Source organism: Calypte anna, chromosome 3, assembly GCF_003957555.1.
Source record: "Calypte anna isolate BGI_N300 chromosome 3, bCalAnn1_v1.p, whole genome shotgun sequence".
Lineage (NCBI taxonomy): Eukaryota > Metazoa > Chordata > Aves > Apodiformes > Trochilidae > Calypte > Calypte anna.
In genome coordinates, this window is record NC_044246.1 from 1,935,897 (window position 1) to 1,958,942 (window position 23,046).

At 43.6% G+C, this 23,046-nt stretch overlaps 1 protein-coding gene across 5 annotated transcripts in view; it reads left to right on the forward strand.

Moving 5' to 3' along the window:
- The window catches only part of AFDN (afadin, adherens junction formation factor), a 117,603-nt gene that overhangs the window by 14,542 nt on the left and 80,015 nt on the right, over nucleotides 1-23,046 (forward strand). For 3 of the 5 annotated variants that reach the window (XM_030446594.1, XM_030446596.1, XM_030446595.1), the window contains exons 2-3: nucleotides 21,007-21,202; nucleotides 22,636-22,751. In XM_030446594.1, the coding sequence (XP_030302454.1) occupies nucleotides 21,007-21,202; nucleotides 22,636-22,751 (312 nt within the window). The remainder of the gene's footprint in view (nucleotides 1-21,006; nucleotides 21,203-22,635; nucleotides 22,752-23,046) is intronic. The other 2 variants (XM_030446597.1, XM_030446598.1) reach the window with 1 other exon arrangement.

A 23,046-nucleotide genomic window follows, 5' to 3' on the forward strand; every position in this document is an offset into this window, starting at 1 on the left:
TTCCTAATCCTAAAGAAGGTTTGCTCCTCATTGGGGAGAGCAGTGGAAACTGCCCAGTGCAGGTAAAACAGGATTAACTACAAATGCATGAAATGTGCACAGGTTTCTGTTTATTTTGACTTCTGTACAACTAAAACATTTTTGTACAAATAAACCTGGAAAAGATTAGGGTAGGAATGAAACAAAAAAGTACTTGCACACCCCCACACACACTGGGAGGGATTATTGGTTGTGATTTAAATGAGAGGGAAGGATGCTGGAGAGCTTCCTTGTGTTATTAAATCCTTTTTCCCTCCTATGGAAAAGCAGGAATCTTGGCTTGTGAGATGCTCCCTCAGTAGCAGGAGGATAGACCTGACTCTGGGGGAATTTTTACAGCTCCATTAATCCTGCTGCAAAGATTCTTTTGAGTAATACCCCCAGTTAAAGCCTACATTGTTTGCTGGTGAGTCAGAGTGTGTCTGAAACCTTGCACGGCAGTATCACTGATGCCTTCATTAATTATGGTTTAATATCTGGGTAAGGAACACCACGGTACTCAGGGCTTTTGTAACCTGAGCCTGTTCAAACCTGAAATACTCCAGTTCACAGTTAATCATCTGCATTCATGTTTGTATTGTAACCTGCCCTTGCTCCATGTGCCACTGCAGTGACAGCCCCTTGATAAGGAGAAAATTCAGGTTAGGGGAGGCAATTGTTTGTAGGGGAAGAAAACGCTTGGAAGAGAGCAAGCAGTTCATTTTCTAGGGTTGGGTTTGTTTTGTTTTCGGTGCAGTGATGACAAATGAAAGCTGGAAATGGCTTTAGATGGAGTTAACTAAATACACAAACCAGGTCCCTGGCTGCAAAAGCACCTACTGTGCAGAAATGCTGAGAGCAAGAACCCATCCCCAGCACCTTGGCAAACACTTTCTTCTGGCAGCTCCTGATCAACACAGCTGTGGCAATCAGTGTTCTAAACCAGTGCTGTGGGGTAAAACCAGTCATTTGTTGTCTTTGGGAGAAATCCCTAAAACAGAGCTTGTAGCACTCCTTAAAACACAGCTCCTTGGGTAAGCAGAGTGTCACTTGGAGGGTGAAATGAGCACGGTCATGGGTGGGCTCCCCACTGCAAAGTGATTTTCTTGAGTGGAGAATTGCTTTTATCTTTGTTACTCCACGTTAAAAAAAATAAATCAGAAATATCCTGTGTGTTTTGGATGTATCTGAGACAGTTTATGGAAAATTTGAATGCTGGGAGCTGCAAAATAAAATTTGCTTAAATATATTGAAAGGTTTAGGTAGTATTTTCAGAATTAGAAGCGTATTTCCTAAAGCTGAGGTGTATTGCAGAGGGTTGGGATTCTTGAAGCAAGTAACAAATTTTAGTTTAAAAAATATATCCTTTGTCTTGTTTTAATACAAATACATAATGCATGTAATATATATGTTCTGGGCTTGATTGTTGTCAAAATCTGCTCTTTGAGATCTTTCTTGGAACCACCATGGAACTTCTTGCTTGGTCACTTAAACCTGACTGCTGCTGGAGAGAGGCCCTGGAGGAGTTGGGTGCCTGAGCTCAGGAGTTGTTGATCTCAGTTTACAAATGCCTGGGTGCTGGAATTGCCATTTCTGGCTCTCTCCATCTATCTCCTTTTATTAGAGAGGGAACTCAAAGGGAAGAGCTTGCACAAAAGACCTCCAGCCTTACTGAGTCTTGTTCCTTCTTGGGTTTTGGCAGAACCTCTGAAAATTCTGGCTTTGGGGAAAAGATGTTCTATTTCTGTTTACTTGCTTAGCAACTTGAGACATTTCTGTGTCTTCACATTTTAGGCTGAAGACCTTGTGGAGGTGAAATAACTGGAAAGGAAGAGCTTGGGGGAGAGAACGTTTGCAGTTGGTCAAGGCTTGGGTGTGGTGTGGTTCTGTGGCTCAGTTTTAAAGGCCCAAATGTGGTGGTTTTACCATAATTTAATATCAGGACAAAAGATGAAATGTGAGTCCTTTCTTACACAGCTAGTCAAACTAATTAATCCATTTTAGTGGATTAATTTCTGCTGTATATAATTTTAATTATATAAAAAAAGTTTGGACTGTACCTTAGGGGCCTGAACATCACTGATAATTGCCCATATCCCCATACTGAGGATTTCCAACCTTCTGGCCCTGAGTACCAAGTTTTTCTAGTTCTGAATGGAGGGACTCATCCGTGTGATTTTTGTGGACATGCAAATCTTTCAGATATTTAGTGGTTATCTGACAGCAGGTACTAAATATCAAGTTTCTCCTAAAGAAGAAAAGATGCTCCAGGTGTTAGAAGTGGCAGCAGTGACATGGTACATGTACCCTGCTCTGGGACTCCAGATTATGGTTTGGAAACAACTCATTACTGGAAGATAGAAGCCATGCAGTGAATTATTGTTAGTCTGGCACCCTCAGCAGGAGTGAACATTTACTTGTTAATTGTTATCATGAAATTATTGACAGTTAATGGGAAAAATCTTCAGTTTTAGTGTAGTTGGTTCCTAGAGTCAGTGCTGTGTCCAATTCCCAGGATGCAGATCCTAGACCTGTATCCTATAAACAGGATCTCCATTCTCATACAGTTCTAATTTTGCAGTGCCATGTAGATAATAAGTCCATGACATGATTCTTTTGTGACATAAATCTCTCTATCTGTGTCCTGGTGTGCCAGCTGCGTTCAGAAAATAAGAACTTTTACCTCCAAGTTGAAATTAAGGAGAGATTTAAAGTTGGGCTGGGTGCTCAGGTTTTGGAGATTGATAAGGTGAACCACAAACGTGGGGTTTTTCTTAGAATAAAAGAATAAGACTTTAAGTGAGCAGGAAGAAGGCTGATCCTCTTGCTGTTTTCTGGGTTTGGGGCTCAGAACTGGGGCTCAAACTCAGATTTTAGGTTTTTTTGTTCACGAGAACACTGAACCAGAGATGCTTCTTAGTGTCTTAAGTTCAGATGCTGTCTGGGACTCTTTCCCTGCTCTTGCCTCCTATATAAAGGCATATATATATGTATAGGTATAGCTGTAGGAAGTGAAGGGACTGAAAAGCCTGAAAGGAGGCTGGTGCTGTAATTAGATGAATGTTTCTTCATTCTTCTCTTCATCTCTCTTGTCTTGGTCTCCCTCACTTTCCTTTCACTCCTACTTCCTGAGTTTTTCTTCTGATGTTCTGTTGCTTTGTGGTGTTTTCCTCAATATCCAGTTTTACTGCTGTGGTTACTTTGTGATGATGATGATGATTTTAGTATTAATCATCATAATATTTCCACCCACTCCCGACCCCCTGTGCCCCACATACCCTGTAGCAACCAGAGGTTATAAAAAATGGGGCTTGGTGATGGTGAATCACTTCCCTGATCCAGTCACATGCTGGTTTGGAGCTTCAGAACTGGACTGTGTCACATGTAGAGCCTAAGGAGGGTGGGGAATATTGAATTATTAAATATTCCTTTGAGTCCTTGCCTTGAATCTCCCTGTCTGCCTTCCTTTTTCTGTTCCTTCCTTGCTTTTTGGTTGTATAATCTTCCTTGAAGAATGAACTTGCATGTTAAAGGAGTTTTCCTTGGAATTCCTGATGGGTTATTCATGTTACAAAACACCACTTTGTATTCTTAAAGGAAAAAGGAGTTAGAGGCTGCTCTTTGTATTTTGTACTGATGAAAAGAGTAAGCAAATGATTTCAGAGCCACTGTACAGTGGCTCACCTGATAATAGTGGGGAAAAAAATGTTTTCAGTCTTACAGCTCCCTTTATCCATATTAAAAGGGAAATCATTATGGAGATCACTAACTACAAATGTCTTCTGCAGAATAAAACTTTTTAGATGCCAGTGAATAATCAAGTAGTGGAACAGGTTGCCCAGGGAGGTTGTGCAGTTCCTGTCCATGGAGGTTTTGGGGACCAGACTGGCTGAAGCTGGGGTGACCTTAGGGCTGACCTCTCTTTTGGTGGGAGATTGAGCTGAAAGCTCCTCAGATCCCTTTCTCCCTGGATTACCCTGTGATCCCAGGTGGATCAGTGGTGCCTGTGCCCATTCTGATTTATTTCCATCTGGGACTGATTGCAGACTCAGAACCTGAAGTGAAATTTTCCAGGGTCATGCTGCTCCTTGAAGTACTTCAGCTTTTCTCATCCCTTCTTTTGTCACAGTGACATCTCAGTACTGGAGCTCTCCTCCTGGGCTTTGTGCTCTCCTTTTCTGTGCTTGGAGGTCAAGGTGTATGAACTGAGGGTATCTGCCTGCCTGGATGGTGTAAAAATTGGTGTTTGCTGCAGAAAAATAGTCTTGGAAAATCAATTAGCCTGCCCTCTGGAGCTCTTTAACAAGATCCTTTGGTTTAGAAGATTTGGAAGAGACCTCAGGAGGTTTCTAGTCCAACCTCCCACTCAAAGCAAAGTCAGCCCTGAGGCCACTCAGGGTTTTACCCAGGAATGTCTTGAAAACCCCAAAGGCCCAGGTACTACTCAACCTCTCTGGGCACCCTCCACCATTTGACTGTCCCAGTGGTGGAAAAGCTTTCCTTGTGTCCTGTTTCAAGGCCTCTGCTGTTGACACTTAGGTCCATATTCTCTGTCCTCTTACCATGCACTACCCTGAAGATCCTTCCTGGATCTTCCTGGTGGCCTCCTAGATATTGTGGGCTCTTTGTGGGTCTCTTCCAAACCAACTCTTCTCCAGGAGGAACAAACTTTCCATCTCTCCCCATAAGGTCCCCCAGCATCCTGACTTTCTTGTGGCCCTCTGCTGAACTTCTACCTCTCTCCTTCTTGCTCTGGTGGGACGAAACTGCACTGCTGGCTAGAGAAGGGTGATAATTCTACTTGATCTCTAAAGCTTTATTCCTCATATTAATACTGATGATGTTCCCACCTTTGCTGCCAGGCCATCCTTCTGCATCATCTTCAGTCCCCCAAGATCCCCAGCTCCTGTTTATCAGAGCTGCTCCCAGCCAGTCATTCTTCAGCCTGGTTTTTTTTTCTCCATGGAATTAAAAACTGCTCCAAACCCACACAAAAAACAAAGGAACAAAACAAACCCCAAACTCCCACTTTGTAGAACTTCCTCTGACAGGACCTTCAGGCATGTGCTTGAATGCTTTGAATACTGAAATGCTTGGAGCCTTTTTGAGGTTGAGCACAGCATTCCTCTGCCCCTGTCCTACCTGAGTTTTAGGACTGAAAGCACCTGGAGGCTTCAGGCTCCCTTTTTGTCTCCTTTGATTTATGTGGACATTGAAGGAACATTCTCTGCTTATATGTTACCTTGTGGGGGGGAGATGGGATGAGGAAAGAAGTGGTTGTGAGCTAAATTCCACTCTTGTTTTTTTCCTGTTTTCTGCTCCCAGGTTCTTTTCTGAATCCCACACCTGTACCAGTTACTGGGATTTAGAGACTTGCAGTGAGAGGATCATGCAGCATTATTTTTGCTTATATGTGTTTATTGTGAATAATGCTTTTATTCCTGATTTTTATAAGCTTCATAATACTGTATTTTGTCCAGTGATTTGGCTGGCTGAATTCTTCACACTGGACAACAGTGTCCTTTCTGGTTTGGATTCCTCACTGTCTTTTCTGATTTGATTTCTGCCATCGTGGTCTGGGTCTCTCTGATGCCTGAAAACCTCTGCAAAACAGCACCTTGGGGCAGAAGGGATCTTGGGTTTGTGATGTTTAGAAACAAAGTTTTAACTACAAAATGTCAATTTTAACTGCAGAAAGGTCTTTTTTTTTCACAATATCAGAACTTGAAGACATCTGATGTATTTGGTTGGAAGTAGAGATGGTGTTGATTGCATGGAAATGTGGCTGTGCTGAGAGTGGAACATCTTTGATGGAAGAAACACTGGAGTCCTGGTTTGAAAGACTCCTCTTCATCTGGCCCCAGATGTTTAATATTGCTATTTGTTGCTTCAATGGAGCCTTTTTACCATTAAAATTTAAATTACTACTTTGAAACATGGGTCATATTCATCTGCTAATTCTGTAGCTGTTCCAAAGGCAGCATGAACATAGCAGGAATTTAAAACTGAACTAAGTAAAGCCCCAAACCCTCAGCAATTAAGTTTATATGCTAATATTAAATTAAAGAGAGCTTTAAATCACCATTCCTGCATGTTATGTTGGAATCTATTTTGATGCAAACTTTCTACCCAATCTTCAGGGCTGTTACCAAAGTCAGCTGGTAACCACCAGACCCAGAGGCTTGGGTTTTCACCTAAAAACATGGTTATTGCTCACTCTGAAGAGTCATAAGGTCATGACTGCTTTGTGCCAGCAATCCAGAGATCACAATCTGGAGTTCCTCATGAAAAATACCCTTTCAGAAGTCTCCTTTGATAACCAGAAGCTGTTGAGCTGAAGACATCCCCAGCAATATGTGGTGGAGAGAGAAATCTGTGTTATCTTGGTGCAAAGCCTGAAGGTTGAGTGAGCAAACTCTTGAAGGAGCTGTTTAGTGTGTTGGAGGCTCTGAAACCATCTGTTCTCTGCCTTCTAGACATGAAGCTGCTCCTTAGTCTGAGCACCATATAAATACAAAATGCAATGTTTATTTTTAAGTGCATTCTTCCAGACCAGGGGTGGAAGTGATGGGAGGGATGCAGCATTCAGCTTTATGGGATTGATGTGGTTCCTGTTTCCTCCCAGCTTCTAACTGGTGACCTGACCAACCTGCCTGCTAGGAACTTTCTCATTTTTCCCTAAGGAACCAAGGAGCAAACCTCTACAAAAATGATTGGGTTGGGCTTGGAAGGGTTGGGTTGGGCTTGGAGGGGTTGGGTTGGGCTTGGAGGGGTTGGGTTGGGCTTGGAGGGGTTGGGTTGGGCTTGGTTGGGTTGGGCTTGGTTGGGTTTGGATGGGTTGGTTGGGTTTGGTTGCTGATCTGTTGGAGTAAATTTGTTCTGGTGCTTAAGTGAGGAGGGAGCAAGTGACTCTGGCTGCTAAAATTTTGGGCATTGAGTCAACTCCATAGTCACCTTTCAACCCCTCATCATGACTGCAAATGAAGGCAGATTCTTATCTAGCCTGGTATTGCAACAGAAATTTGAGATGCTTTAAGTTTGAAAGAACTGGGTGGGAAAAGAGCTGCCTTGCTGCTGTTTGGAAATAGAAATTTTTCATAAAACATGAATAGTCTTGCACAGAGCACTTCATCTAATTAGAGACTCCACTCCAAAATGATTTGAGAGGTAAGATTAGTGATTATAAAACAGCTCAAGCTTGCTTCTCCCCCCCCCCATTAATTTGAGCGTAAATCTTGGCTCCATTGTTTGAAAACCTAATGGTGATTTCTCACCAAATTCCTTCTGACAAAGTCGCCAAAATTGGTCTTTCTGCTTTGTAGCCCATGGTACCTTTTCTGGCTTATTTGTGCTATTGTGAAGAGAACTGCAAAGGAAATGAGGAGCTTCCTATGTAATCAAGTGGTCAACTGCTGTTTCCTCTCCTGGGAATGGAGCTGAGGATTACTCACAGTTGATGCATTTGCATTGTTGTCCTGAGCCTGGAAAAGGAGACCCTGAAGCAGCACTAGGAGGGAGAGAGAAAACACAGTAGCTAAAATACTGCAATTACGGAGAGAGAGCAGCTTTTTAATCCCAGAGTTACGAGGTGCTTTTGAGTGCTTATTCCTTTTAATGACTGCTTGGTGGCACAATAACATGTTCCTTTTAGCAGCTTTAATTGAGCTTTTAAAGAAGCATTTAACCCATCTTCTCTCTGGAGTCACTTTCTTGATTATGGCCTTCCCCAGATCTCCTTTTCTTTTAAGGTTTTTTCTTACTTTCCCCTCCTAGCCTGTTTCCTTGGAATGATGCTGCTGGGATCTCTGGAGATGCTCAGGACTGTAAAATTCTGTGTTTGTGTGTGGACAAATCTGATGCAGTGTTCTGCAGGTCTCCTGGCACAACTGAGTAATCCCTGCACCATTTCTGCCATTCCTACTTCAACTGAGCCCTTCTCAGGATTCTCCTTTTATGGCCAGGACATAAAAAAAAAATATTTCAGAGGCTGCAGTTAGGAGCTGGTGGTTGTAGCTCTGTATTCTGCACTCAGTGGCTCAGGGTGTTTTGGGGGAAGTGTTATTTCCAGTAGAAAATGATATCACTTTGGTAGTTTTAGTTATTATTTAGAGATTTTTAGTTGAAACAACAGAAAGCTGTATTGATATTTATTTTTTTTTTAATGCAGTGCTCCTCTTAGACACGAGATGCTGTGTCATGTAGTGTTCAGTTTCCTTCTCCTCAGTTATTTAGGATTGAAATTAGTATTGAAATACATCCTGAGTTTAGTTTAGTGGCCTTTTTTTAATCGGCCTTTTATGCTGACTTTCAACTGCTGTGTTACTTTCCTGATGTTTTGCTTGTTGAGCCTTAGAAAAGTGAACTAGATGTTTGGATAGGGATGAGGAATTAGCTAATTACAGTGGATAATCAAGTTATCACCATTAGGTGCTGTTCCAGCCAGCCTCTGGCATACTCCAGGTATCCATGGCTCTGGATGCTCAGAGGCAATCCTATAAATTATTGTTCTTGCTTTTATTTGGAGTATCAATGGTCACCCAAGGGAAAAGGATGAGGATGAGATTTCCTTTTGACAGCCCAAGGTAGCTAAATGGCTTTCCAGCAGCAGGAATAGTGCTCCCCTCACCCCTTCCTCACTCAAAGGTTGGTTGGGTTTGTTTTTTAATCCCTCTTTTATGCTGGCTTTGGGTTTTATGGGACTCCATGGTGAAGTTCTTAAGGAAGCTGGGGGACTGGGATTAATTCCTGGGCTTTTCTCTCTGAGCTGGCTCATTAGAGTTCAGCCCAAGGGCTGTGCTGGAGCCCCTGACATGGGGGGCAGGGAGGAGAGGGGAAACCCTTTCAGCTGCTGGCAGGGATTAGCTTCATGTCATGCTCTCCCTTGAGGTTATTTTTCTCCTGACATAACCTTCCAGTAATCAGCAATTAGGGAATTTATTTTTTTTTAATATTTTTTGGGGGGGAGAGGGAGTGATTTCTAATTCTATGTGAGCAGAATATTCTATGTTCTGCTATTATGGTGGTGTGGAGGGTAAGGAAAAGAAGAAAGTGTTTGGGTGTAGAGATTTCCTTGTTAAATTAACCTGTTTACAGCCCTTTAAGGAACTTGCTTCCAGGCTGGCAAAACAGATGGATTGGAGCTGGGAACGAGTGGGAATTCTGCTTTCTAAGAAGGAGCCACCTCCATTGTGCATTGGTTTGTTGGGAGCTACACTGAATTTTCTGCTTCAAATCTGAAAATAAAGAGTGAGGGAATAAAACCAGAAGTAAAGCAGGGTTGTGTTTGTACCTTGGTAAGGTGTTTATATGATTAGCTCCACTTTCAGCTGCCTTTTGGGTTGAAGTGGGGGAATTTATTTGTAGGATAAGAGTCCCAAGAGAGCTTCCAACCAAACCATCACTTCATTCAAAAATCACAAATCAAAAGCTTCCAGTGCAAAGTCCCTGTCAGTCTGAAGATGCTCTGCATGCTGTTACCACAGAGAAAGAGCTTTTTAAATAATTTGTCAGCAATTGTTTTGAAGTGCAGCAAACTGGAGCTGAATGCCATTCACCCAGCACAGTGCTTGGAGAAATTGTTGCCAAAGATAATACAAGAGGATTGAGTGGGATTTGCAGGGGGAAGGCTGTAGACAGAGAATTTTTACCAAAGTATTACAACTACTATCATAAAGATTTATTTTTTTTCCCAAGCTATCTGTGTCCTTGGTAGTCCTGGCAACCACCAGTGAGGTGGCATTCATAAGCTGCTTTGGAGATTTAAAAAAAAAGACCTGATTCCTTTAAATAGTAAAAAAAAAAAAGCAAGTCATTCAGAATGATAATTCCTGCAGGGGGGGTTGGGTGATAAAATATTAAAAAAAGACCAAGCCCACTTCTTTTGGGCACTCCTGTTTGGAAGTTGCCACATGAACCCTGGGAGTCTGGATTGCCAGGAAGGTGACCATGAGCCAGCAGTGTGCCCAGGTGGCCAAGAAGGCCAATGGCATCCTGGGCTGGCTCAGGAAGAGCGTGGCCAGCAGGTCCAGGGAAGGGATTCTGCCCCTGTGCTCAGCTCTGGGGAGGCCACAGCTTGAGTCCTGTGTCCAGTTCTGGGCCCCTCAGGAAGTTCAGGAAGGAGCTTGAGGTGCTGGAGCAGGTCCAGAGAAGAGCAAGGAGGCTGTGAAGGGATCCAGCACAAGTCCTGTGAGGAAGGGCTGAGGGAGCTGGGGGTGTTGAGGCTGGAGAAGAGGAGGCTCAGGGGAGACCTCATCATTCTCTCCAACTCCCTGAAAGGAGGTTGGAGCCAGGGGGGGGTTGGGCTCTTTTCCCAGGCAACTCTCAGCAAGACAAGAGGGCACAAAAGGTCTCAAGTTGTGCCAGGGGAGGTTTAGGTTGGAGATGAGAAAGAATTTCTTTCTGGAGAGGGTGATCAGGCATTGGAATGGGCTGCCCAGGGAAGTAGTGGATTCTCCGTGTCTGGAGATATTTCCAAAGAGCCTGGATGTGGCACTGAGTGCCATGGGCTGGGAACTGCAGCGGGAGTGGATCAAGGGTTGGACTTGATGATCTCTGAGGTCCCTTCCAACCCAGCCCATTCTAGGATTCTATAATTCTATTATTTCCTTTAAATGTTCAGCAAGGTTCCAGTTAATGCTTCTCATGTCTGGCATTCTGATGTTTTTCTGTGTAAATCTGGTTGTGGATGAATATTCTTTTCCTGGCTGCATGGTAGAAGGGCCTAGAAGGCTGTCAGCTTTTTGGGTGTGTGCTGGAGGTGATACTCAGCTCACTAAATTTCATCCTGAAAGTGCAGATTTTGGGGTTTTTTTCCAGGACTGATGTTATAGATACTGCTGATGGTACAGCCTGGAGCGTGGTTGTTTTGGTCAGAATAAGGAAAGGGCATTTCAGGTAGCAGTAAGGAGTATTTCAGGTGGAAAATAATAGCTCAGGAAGAGGTCCCTTCCCCTATTCCATAGTGTGTTATAACAGAGCTGTGGTTTAGGCTGCATTTTCAGATGGTGTTATTCCTTCAAACCTGGTTGGCTAACTTGAAATCCACTCAAATGCTGGATTTGAATCAGTAAGATCTGGAATGGAGGAGTTGAGAGAGAATTCCAGGAGAGTGCAACAATAATTGTACAACTGGAACGAATTTAAATGTTGTATATTTGTGTCTCTTGAGGTGATCATAGGGGTAATAAGGTTAATGAAGCTGGCAAGAGGCTGGTGCAATTCCTCTGCTACCACTTGGCTTTTTGGCAAGGTTTGGAGCTGTTCTAAACCCTTCAGCAGTCTCAGTTTGGGAGTGAGCTCCTCAGCAGTGCCATAAACAGGATAACCCGGAGGGAGAGAGGTTTTGGTGCTTGGGACCTCTTGGTTTTGGTGCTTGGGACCTCTTGGTTTTGGTGCTGGGGACCTCTTGGTTTTGGTGCTGGGGACCTCTTGGTTTTGGTGTTGGGGACCTCTTGGTTTTGGTGTTGGGGACCTCTTGGTTTTGGTGCTTGGGACCTCTTGGTTGTGGTGCTTGGGACCTCTTGGTTGTGGTGCTTGGGACCTCTTGGTTGTGGTGCTTGGGACCTCTTGGTTTTGGTGCTTGGGACCTCTTGGTTTTGGTGCTTGGGACCTCTTGGTTTTGGTGCTTGGGACCTCTTGGTTTTGGTGCTTGGGACCTCTTGGTTTTGGTGCTTGGGACCTCTTGGTTTTGGTGTTGGGGACCTCTTGGTTTTGGTGCTTGGGACCTCTTGGTTTTGGTGCTTGGGACCTCTTGGTTTTGGTGCTTGGGACCTCTTGGTCTTGGTGCTTCTTGGTCTTGGTGCTTCTTGGTCTTGGTGCTTCTTGGTCTTGGTGCTTCTTGGTCTTGGTGCTTCTTGGTCGTGGTGTTTGGGACCTCTTGGTTCCCAGATTTCCATGCCCAGTGATCCCCTCTAGGCTTCTCTGGTTTTCCTTTGGACATCTGGTTCCTCTTTTATATTTTTTGGTGGGCTGGATAATTCTTCAGAGCCAAAACTACACCGAGATCTCCCAGAAAAGGAATAAACACTTCTCCTCTTTTAAAAAATCTTTTAAACGGAGTCTGCCTCATTTCCTGGGGGGGTTGGATCCAGGCAGGAATAGATTTTGTGTTAAGGTGAGGGTGTAGGTGCATTTGGGTCTTGTCTGGGGTTTGGAGGGGTTTTTTTGTGTTGTTTGTGGGTTTTTTGGGTTTTGGTTTTTTAGGGTTTTTGGTGTTTGGGGGGGTTTTGGGGGGTTTTTTTGTTTTTTGGGGTTTTGGGTTTTATTGTTTTTTGGTGGTTTTTTGCTTTTTTGTTTGGGTTTTTTGTTTTGGGGTTTTTTTGTTATTTTTGAGGTTTTTCGTTATTTGGGGTTTGGGGTTTTTGTTTTGGTTTTTGGGGTTTTTCTTTTGGTTTTTGGGTTTTTCTTTTGGTTTTTGGGTTTTTCTTTTGGTTTTGGGGTTTTTCTTTTGGTTTTTGGGTTTTTTGGTTGTTTTGCTTTTGGGGGGGTTTTGTTTTTTGGGTTTTTTGTTTTTGTTTTTTTGGGGTTTGGGGCTTTTGGGTTTTTTTGGTTTTTGGTTTTTCAGGGTTTTTTTGGGGTTTTTGTTATTTTTGTTTTGCCTTTTTGATTTTTTGTTGTTGTTGTTGTTGTTTTGTTTTGGTTTTTTTTGCAAAGTTTTAATTTATTTTTTTTCAAGTCGATTCCCTGGTGCAGTTTGTCTGCTCCAGGAGCACCAGGTGCTTGTTTCCTGGGACGTTTCTTACCATTCCTGCTTTAAACTCCTGCCTAATAACCCCAGGCTCCAGGGGGATCCGGTACATCCCAGTTTTTCTGGTGCAGGCAGTGTAGCTGGGGGTGCTTCACCCTCTGTGGTGCAGAGTCCAGCTCATCTCAGGGGAGAGAAAAACTGATGTAACACAATCAGATCTATTCCTGAGGAGCAGAAGAGTTGGCTCCGTCTTCCCTGCTCTGGCTCAGCAGTCCTGTGTCCAGTTCTGGGCCCCTCAGGAAGTTCAGGAAGGAGATTGAGGTGCTGGAGCAGGTCCAGAGAAGAGCAAGGAGGCTGTGAAGGGATCCAGCACAAGTGCTGTGAGGAAGGGCTGAGGGAGCTGGGGGTGTTGAGGCTGGAGAAGAGGAGGCTCAGGGGAGACCTCATCACTCTCTCCAACTCCCTGAAAGGAGGTTGGAGCCAGGGGGGGTTGGGCTCTTTTCCCAGGCAACTCTCAGCAAGACAAGAGGGCACAAAAGGTCTCAAGTTGTGCCAGGGGAGGTTTAGGTTGGAGATGAGAAAGAATTTCTTTCTGGAGAGGGTGATCAGGCATTGGAATGGGCTGCCCAGGGAAGTAGTGGATTCTCCGTGTCTGGAGATCTTTCCAAAGAGCCTGGATGTGGCACTGAGTGCCATGGGCTGGGAACTGCAGCGGGAGTGGATCAAGGGTTGGACTTGATGAGCTCTGAGGTCCCTTCCAACCCAGCCAGTTCTAGGATTCTAGGATTCTGAGCAAATAAACAAAGAGGACAGATCCACCCTGAGGTGCTGTCAGGGTAGGCAGAGATCCCTGCTCCTGGGGATCCCAGGTATCTCGGGGGGTGGGAAGCAGGGAGAAGGTCCCTGGGGTTGGAGAGAGGAGCTGCTGGGTGCTGCGGTTCTGCTCCCTCTTTGGTGCAAGGCTTTGCAAAGGGTTCATGGGAAGGCAGCACAGCCTGAAACAGAAAACCAAACAGAACCAGAACAAACAAACAAAAAAAATAACCAAAAAACCACATAAAACAAAAACAAAAAAAACCCACAAAAAAGAAAAACTCCCCAAAACAAACCAAAAAACAAAAGCCAAAAAACCCCCAAGAAACAAAAAAAACCCCACAAAAAACCAAAAAAACTCAAAACCCAAGAAAACCTCACAAAAACCAAAAAACCCACACAAAACGGGAAAAAATACCAAAAACAAAAAACCAAAACAAAAAACCAAAACAAAAAAAAAACCAACCAAAAACCCCCACAAAAACCGAAAACAAAAAACCCCAAAACAAAAAAACCCCAAAACAAAAAAACCCCAAAACAAAAAAACCCCAAAACAAAAAAACACAAAACAATAAAAAACCCAAAACAAACAAAAAACCTCCCCCAAACCAACAAAAAACAAAAAAAACAAAACCAATAACCCAAAAACCTCCAGAATAAAAAACCAAACCAAAACAAAACAAAAAGGAACTTTCATCCTTCCCCTTTTAATTCTCCTGCTGTGTTTTCGTTTGAGGTGGTTGCAGTCATGTGTTGTTCTACCTCAGTTTAAAAGGAAGTCTGTAACATGAAGAATTTGGGTGAAATCAGCATTAAAAGTTTATAAAAGGGGCTCTGATTTAATCAAGAGGTTGGGATTTATTCTCCTGTAGCTTTATTTGCTGCATTTTGAGTTTAAGCAGTCTAGTATAATGAATTATTAAATAATTACAGAACTGCTGGGAGTGCCAATTGTTGAAAATAGTTTTCAGTGAACTCTTTTTCAGTTAACTCTCCAGCTAACTAGCTTTTTGTTTTGTAATAACAATTGCATTTTATCTCATTAGTCAGGAAAGGTGAAGTGCTGCTGTCCACTGCAGCTTCATAAAATAATATCCTGCAGGTGGCAGAGGGTTGCTGTGTGTTCCAGGTCCTGTGAAGGGTTTTTTTTTAGTTATTTTAGTGTAGGTTTGAAAATGAGAGTGAGAAGGTGGAGCCTGGAGTGGGAAACACCTTGGGTTTTTATTTTTAATGGTAGCTGCAAATGGAGTCATCAATCTTGCTTTGGGCATTTATGTCTTTCCTAGAAGGTGATGAAAACGTGAGTGTTCCCAGCATGAAACATGGGTGATGGCCATACAAAATCTGGTAGCTTTGGCAAAAAGGACAAATCCAAAATAAACTTTCATTTGTTTTGGAGTCAGCAGGAAATATTCTGCTTTATCTGTAGATGGATCTGTTCTGAAGTTGAATTTTTGGAGCTGTAACTGGGCAGGAAGATACTCAAGATCACAGGAGTGCTGGTTTCATCCCAAGAATTATAGTATTGGTCTGGCTTGCTAGGTGGGCAGAGAGAGAATGCATACAAGTTATACTGTAGAATATTTACATCAGCTCAAGGTTCCCAGGGACATTTGTGACAGTAAATCCTTTTTGAGGCTGTGTTAGTTACATTAATTTTATTTTATTTATGTCTCATGTCAAATGCTGTAGTGGATTTTGCACTGATTTAACTTTTAAAATATTATTTTAAAATATTATTCATAATATTTGCATTTTGTTATCTTGCAAAGATGTTTGTTGTACCTCTTGTTTCTTGAGGCTTTCATACTGGTATGGAACTGGTTCTTAAGATTCTTCAGGAAAATAAAAGAGGGGATTTAATTTGGTTTTGCTCCCTGTGGTGGGGGTTGTTGATAATTCTCTGGTAGAAAGCTCTGGTTCTGCTTCTGTGAACATCCTGGTGTGTGCACATCAGTTGTTGTGGCAGAATGAGTCATTTTGGGGTGGAAAGTCTTTGTGGATCCAGGTGTCAGGTTTGGAGGAGGAAGTAAAGCTGATGAAAATGATTTTTATAGGGACTGTTTTTTCATCTGGATTGTTCTTCCTCTCTTCTCTCGGAAACGTTCAGGGTATTTTGTCGTCATCTCCAAGCTGTATTTTTTGAAGGTATCTGAAAATCTCTAAGTTAGCCAGAGTATTGCTTTTTTTCACTACATGAAAGACAGATTACAGTGGTTAACAGGAATTGTTTTGGGTTGTTTATTTTTAAGACTATTTGGAATTCCTTTTTACTAGCTGGCTGCAGAGTCTGAGTACAAAAGTCCTGTCAATCCTTTAGTTTCAGGTTGAGAATTCACTGCTGGGGATGTATGTAGGAACCTGACCCTTGTGTAGTTTCCATACTCCAATAGTGATTTAATAAGCTTGGGTTTTCAAGTCTTGCAGGACTTCTTTTTTTTCTTTTTTTTTTTTTAATATTACAGAGCAATAGAATTGCATGGATGTGATGCACAGTGAATGGATTTTGGGAAGCAATTCCATTTTACTCTGCAGACTGACACCAGACCAGCTAGAAAGGCATTAGGTGAATGTTTCAGAACATCCTTTGCTGATAATGCTGCTGTGGTGCTGACCTCTTCAATATTGGGACCTGAATTCCTTTGAAAGCAACTTGGATTTGCTTTCATAGAATCATAGAATCATAGAATAGGCTGGGTTGGAAGGGACCTCAGAGATCATCAAGTCCAACCCTTGATCAGCTACCGCCACAGTCACTAGACTATGGCACTGAGTGCCATATCGAGTCGCTTTTTAAATGTCTCCAGGGACGAAGAGTCCACCACCTCCCCAGGCAGCCCGTTCCAATGTCTGATCACCCTTTCTGTGAAAAAATTCTTTCTAATATCCAATCTGAACTTCCCCCGGCACAATTTAAGACCCTGCCCTCTTGTCTTGCTGAGAGTTGCCTGGGAAAAGAGCCCAACCCCCCCCCGGCTCCAACCTCCTTTCAGGGAGTTGGAGAGAGTGATGAGGTCTCCCCTGAGCCGCCTCTTCTTCAGGCTGAACAGCCCCAGCTCCCTCAGCCTCTCCTCATAGGATCTGTGTTCGAGTCCCTTCACCAGCCTGGTTGCCCTCCTTTGGACCTGTTCGAGGACCTCTACATCCTTCTTGAACTGAGGGGCCCAGAACTGGACACAGGACTCAAGCTGTGGCCTCACCAGAGCTGAGCACAGGGGCAGAATCACTTCCTTGGACCTGCTGGTGACGCTGTTTCTGATACAGGCCAGGATGCCATTGGCCTTCTTGGCCACCTGGGCACACTGCTGGCTCATGGTCACCTTCCTGTCAATCCAGACTCCCAGGTCCCTCTCTGCCTGGCTGCTCTCCAACCACTCTGTGCCCAGCCTGGAGCTCCCCATGGGGTTGTTGTGGCCAAAGTGCAGGACCCGGCACTTGGCCTTGTTGAAGCTCATCCCATTGGAGTCAGCCCATCTCTCCAGTCTGTCCAGGTCCCTCTTTAATTCTAATTGTTGCACTCTGGGGTTGCTTTTATTGTGATTTATATTCTATTAGCAAAACCCCTGAGCAAGAAGTACGTGGACCTGAATAATAATCCCAGTTTAGAGTTAGGCTGCTGGGGGTTTTTGCCTGGAGAATTTGAAATGGAGCAGAAAGGCAGATTTGGCATTCTGAATGCTGGCTTTTGGTGGTTTCTGGATGCAGTCATGCAGAATGCTGCTTACAGGGCAAACAGTGGTATCAATGCAGCTAAAAAGAGATCTCAGATCCTTGGAGGTTTTACAGATGAGGATTGCTGAAGGGAAACTTGTAAATTCCCTGCTGGTCAGGAGACTGAATAGTTTACCCAATGGATAATGTGTAATATGCTCAGGTGGTGAAGTATATATTGCTTTGTGGTTACTATTGGTTGGAAATCCTACAAGTAGTCTTTATTTGCCTTGTGGGAAAGGTGATCCTCATCTCATTCATCACTGATCCTACATGCTGGAGTAGGATTCCCTCATCACCTCCTCTGGCACTTGGAAGGAGGGGTTTTCCTTTCTCAGAGGTTGTGGATTGCTGTTCCTGGATGGATATTCCTGCTTTGTCTGTAGGTTGGTTCTCCAGGAATCCCTGGCTTCCCTGCTACAGATCCCCTTGTGCTATGTTTCAGAACTGTTCCACAACTCACAGCACATCCTTTTTATCTCTGTACTTGTTTTTCTATCTCTGTACTTGTTTGTCATAGTCCTTCTTGACAGTGTTCTCCTTGCCTAAAAAAGAAGGGGATGGCTGGAAGAAAGAAGAGCTGTTTTTTTCTGGGGATTTCCAAATAAATGAAGGATTAAATACCTCAGTCTTCCATACCTGGGAACAGTTTTCTTGTGTGTATGTAGCCAGCCTCTGTAATCAGAGACTGAAGCTTGGGACACTCATCTCTACCTCTCTTTATTTGCAATTCTGTGTAACATGACTGCAAATGAGAGACAACCCTGATTATTAATGATTATTGCTTCCAAGCAGTAGTAACTGCCTAGTAAGTAACTTCTCTGGATGGATCTATGTCTTGAGTCTCTGCCAGTACTGCTGTGTGGTAGAGCATTAATAACATCTATAGGATTAAAAGTGTGGCTGACAGACTGTGGAGAGTGTTCCCAGTGAAATAATCTCTTTAAAATAAAAAATCAGCTGATTCTTTAGCTGTGTGTAGGATCTCACACAACATTTTTGGAAAAAGAGATTTGCAGTGTGCTCACTGTCTCTCAGTTCTTTTGCTTCAGCAGCACCTTGAGATGGGGGTGAGGAACATCTGGTGGGAAGGGCAAAAAAAGTTATAGATGAGAGATGATTGTGCTGCATGGTGCCTCTGCAAAAAGCTCATCTTCTGCAGCCACCAAACAGGTGGATTAAAACCTCTAGTTGTGAATATCAAAATAGCTGTGGCTGTTTTGTGAAGTTGAGTATTGGCAGAAGGAGGAACAATTTAAATTGGTCTGGAAGGGTGTAGGATGTGGCTCACAGTGCTACCTGTGAGAAGGCTCCTGTGGTGGGGATTAGAAGATGCTGAGGTTCGGTTTTCTTGCAGGAATGGCAGAATTTTCCAGCTGGATTGGAAATACAGCATAGCTGCAGTAGGGAAGCTTGTTCAAGCTAAAAGAGGCAACCAGCAGCAAAGTGCTTCCCACCTGCCAAGAATTAAAGATGCCATGCTGGAGGTACAGACCAAGAGCATGCCAACTATCTAGGGAAGTGTGAAAGGAAGCTGGCATGGCTCAACATCAGTCAAAGATCCTTACTAGAAAGCTGAAGTAGTATCCAAGTCAGGATAGAAAATCTGGCAAGTAGAATATAAAGCTTAAAACAGAACAAAACAAAAAATTGAAGAACAGATTTCTGGAAAAACTCTTTTTTTTTCCAGCAAACATACCATGAGCTGATCACTTGGCAAAAGAAACTTTCAGGACGTAAAGTGATAGCAGAAAACCTTTGGTTTTGCATCTGTGTTCATTGCTGGAAAATCATAGAATCCTAGAACTGGCTGGGTTGGAAGGGACCTCAGAGATCATCGAGTCCAACCCTTGATCCACTCCCGCTGCAGTTCCCAGCCCATGGCACTCAGTGCCACATCCAGGCTCTTTGGAAAGATCTCCAGACACGGAGAATCCACTACTTCCCTGGGCAGCCCATTCCAATGCCTGATCACCCTCTCCAGAAAGAAATTCTTTCTCATCTCCAACCTAAACCTCCCCTGGCACAACTTGAGACCTTTTGTGCCCTCTTGTCTTGCTGAGAGTTGCCTGGGAAAAGAGCCCAACCCCCCCCTGGCTCCAACCTCCTTTCAGGGAGTTGGAGAGAGTGATGAGGTCTCCCCTGAGCCTCCTCTTCTCCAGCCTCAACACCCCCAGCTCCCTCAGCCCTTCCTCACAGCACTTGTGCTGGATCCCTTCACAGCCTCCTTGCTCTTCTCTGGACCTGCTCCAGCACCTCAAGCTCCTTCCTGAACTTCCTGAGGGGCCCAGAACTGGACACAGGACTCAAGCTGTGGCCTCACCAGGGCTGAGCACAGGGGCAGAATCCCTTCCCTGGACCTGCTGGCCACGCTGTTCCTGAGCCAGCCCAGGATGCCATTGGCCTTCTTGGCCACCTGGGCAAAGGTTTGGAAAGGTTTGAAAGAAGGAAGGAGTTTAGAGACCAAATGGAGAACATGAAAGCAAGTTATCAGAGGCAGAAAATGTTGATTGAATTGCTCTGCAGAAAGTGAGGGGAATGCCCTGGGACAACCTGTGTGCCCCAGGAGTGCTGGGATTTAGGGAAGGGGCAGGAGGCAGCCAGGTGGGGAGCACTGAGGAACTAAAATGGGAATTTGGAGTCTGGTGCTCAGGCTGCTCATGGGTTTGAGGGGCAGGATTCTGATGGGCAAGGCAAACACCTGAGGATGGGGATTTGCAGGATGTTGGACAGATGGATGGTGCAGCTGTGGAGCAGCCCCCCTGAAACTTCAGTGCTGGAACTTTGTCTGCAGGAGTGCTCAGGAAGCTGGAGCAAAGAGTAACCCTTCTGAAAATCTAAAATAAACCAAACAAAGGCTTGAGCTTCCTGAACAGGCCAAAGAGATGTCAAAATGAAGAGAGGAGAGCATGAAGGGGGGAAGAGGGGAAGAGGAGAAAAAAGCTGATGCTCAGGAGTGCTGTGACAGAAGGCTGTTCTGTTGCAAGCTGTGCCAGGGGAGGTTTGGGCTGGATGTTTGGGAACTTTTTTTTCTCTGAAAGGTTGTCAGGCATTGGAACAGTCTGCCCAGGGCAGTGGTGGAGTCATCAGCCTTGGAGGTGTTTAACCTGGTCCTTAGGGACATGGTTTAGTGGTGAACTTACAGGGATGGTCAGAGGTTGGACGGGATGGGCTTGGAGATCTCTTCCAACCCAAGATATTCTGTGATTCTCTTTGAGACACTTTGCTGTTCCTTCAGCATGCTCAGCCTGAACTCTTACAAACATGGGATACAGGACCATGCTCTGGGCAACAAAGTGTATGGGGAAAAAAAAGTTCTATTGATTCTCCTGAAGGTAAACCTGGCAATAGTTGTAAATTTGAATATTTAAATAGTCATTTTTAAAGTATTGCCAGTATCACAGAGTACTTAATTTCTTTTTATAGCATGTTCTTGTTCAAGTTGATGATGCCCTAGTTAGGAAATCCTACTGCCCTCAAAATTTTGAAGGCCACTGTGATCATGGAATCATATCAGACTCATAGCATGGTTTGGCTTGGAAAGGACCTTAAAGATCAACAAGATCCACCCAGGTTGCTCCAAGCCCTGTCCAAGCTGGCCTTGAACACTTCCAGGGAGGGGCAGACCTCCCTGGGCAACCTGGGCCAGGATCTCACCACCCCCCATGTCTTATATTTGAGTGTCTCATATTTTCATATTACATTTGTAACTAATAAATAGCAAAGGAACTCTGAACCTTATAATTATCACTCAGATTGGTATTTTTATTTCTTCACAGGATCTGGAGTTTCATGGAGTAATGAGATTCTACTTCCAAGACAAAGCAGCTGGGAATTTTGCAACCAAATGTATCCGTGTCTCCAGCACTGCCACAACTCAAGATGTGATAGAAACTCTTGCAGAGAAGTTTCGACCTGACATGAGGATGTTGTCATCCCCCAAATACTCACTTTATGAGGTGCATGTCAGTGGAGGTGAGTGTTGAGTCACAAAGTCCCTCCTGCTCCTACACCCCCTTCCTTTTTGCCCCCAGCTTCTCACCTACCTTGGGTTGTTTTGCTCCTGAGTTGCTCCCTGGGGGAGTGATATTTGAAAGTACAAGTGCCTACAATTTATGGAAGTTGTGATTATGATCCATGAAATGCTGTGCTTGACCTCCTGTTAATTTGTTGGCACTTGAGAGAGCTGCTGTTTTTAGGGTGAGTAGGTAAACCCCAGATTTCTAATGGTAGGAGGGTTAAAGTGGAGCACTGCAGGGTGCATCATCCTCAGCTCTTGCATCACTTCTCATGATGGGCTGGGTGGCATTATCATCCCTGCTCCTTTACTGCTGCATGGGGGGAAGTGCAGAATATTGTTTGAACCTTACCTGTGAAGAGCTTGGGATATCTGAAGGGTGTTTGGATGCTGCTAACACTTTTCTCTGCCCACCCCTGTGGAAAACTTGAGGTTGGAAGGTGTGTGTAGCAGTGGTGGGAGAAACAGGAATAGGGGAAAGTAGCTTTTTGTTGGGCTTTTTGCTTTTTTCCTACTTTGGAAGCTTACACAAGTGGTTCAACTATCTTAAATTATGCTTTTGAAAGACTGAAAATAATTTAGTTTAATTAATTTACTGGGATACATGTCACTTGACATGGTCTACAAATGATGACTTGATGTGAATTATATAGGATTAGGGAAAAGTGTGTGTGTCTTCAGTAAATGAAGCAATGAATAGTATGTTTCTTCTGCTTAGGTTTCTTTAAAAATCTATTAGTAGCCAAATGAAATAGCTGCTTTTCTGATGTTGAGAACACAGCCCATGAGAGGTGTCTCATTCAGTAGCAGTGTCACTCATTAAATAAAATGTAACATCACTGCTTTGTTATGCATATGTACTGTCTCTTCTAGAAAGGAAATCAAATGGCAAAACTTGTTGAATTTTTTAAACCACATTTTTTTTCATCTACTTAGAATAGAATACACTGAACACACCAAATGAAAAATTTGTTTAGTATATTTGCAGAATAGATTTTTTTATTTTTAATAATCCAGTTTGGGTTTGTGCAGTCTTTCCAGAATAGCAGTTTTTGGGCCAGCATCAGACTGGTTAAATTTCAAAGAAGGAAAATGAGTATTTGGAAGACTCATGCACTCAAAAAGTTTGAAGCATTTTAGCTGTCAAAGGAGGTATGCAAGACCATTTTATGTGGGCCTTTAGTTTGTGTAGAAAAAGGGAATATATTTAGGTTGGTTGCTGGAAAGGGGATGTATATTTTTAGGTCCCCAGTCTTGCTGTTCTTAACAGGGCAACATCAACCCATGTGTCCTGTTCAGCAAACCTTGGGGCTTTTCAGGAGCATAACTTGTTCCTAAAGACCTTTGCTGGGATGCCAAGTAACTGTTACTGCTTTTCCTTTTTTTGAAGAAGAAAGAAGATTAGATGTTGATGAGAAGCCTCTTGTTGTGCAATTAAACTGGAACAAAGATGATCGAGAGGGGAGATTTGTTCTCAAGAATGAAAATGATACAGTTCCTCCAAAGGTGAGTCTGGAAGGAAGGTGCTGGTGGTCACAGCAGTTGTGAAATGTGTGGCCCTTGCTTATATAGCAAAAACATAATTTCTGCTTTTCTGGTTCTTGAAAACAACTGCTGCTGCTGACCTTTGGTATCTGGAGCAAGTCTTCTTAAATACTTAAAAAGCATCTCTGCAACGCAGCATTTTTGTGATCTTTCAGATGGTTTCTGGTGCTTTGATCCATGTAGCTGTCTCCTGCAGCATGTTATACCCAGAGAACTTAGAGCTTGCTTTGTTCTAATATGATAAATTAAATATTTC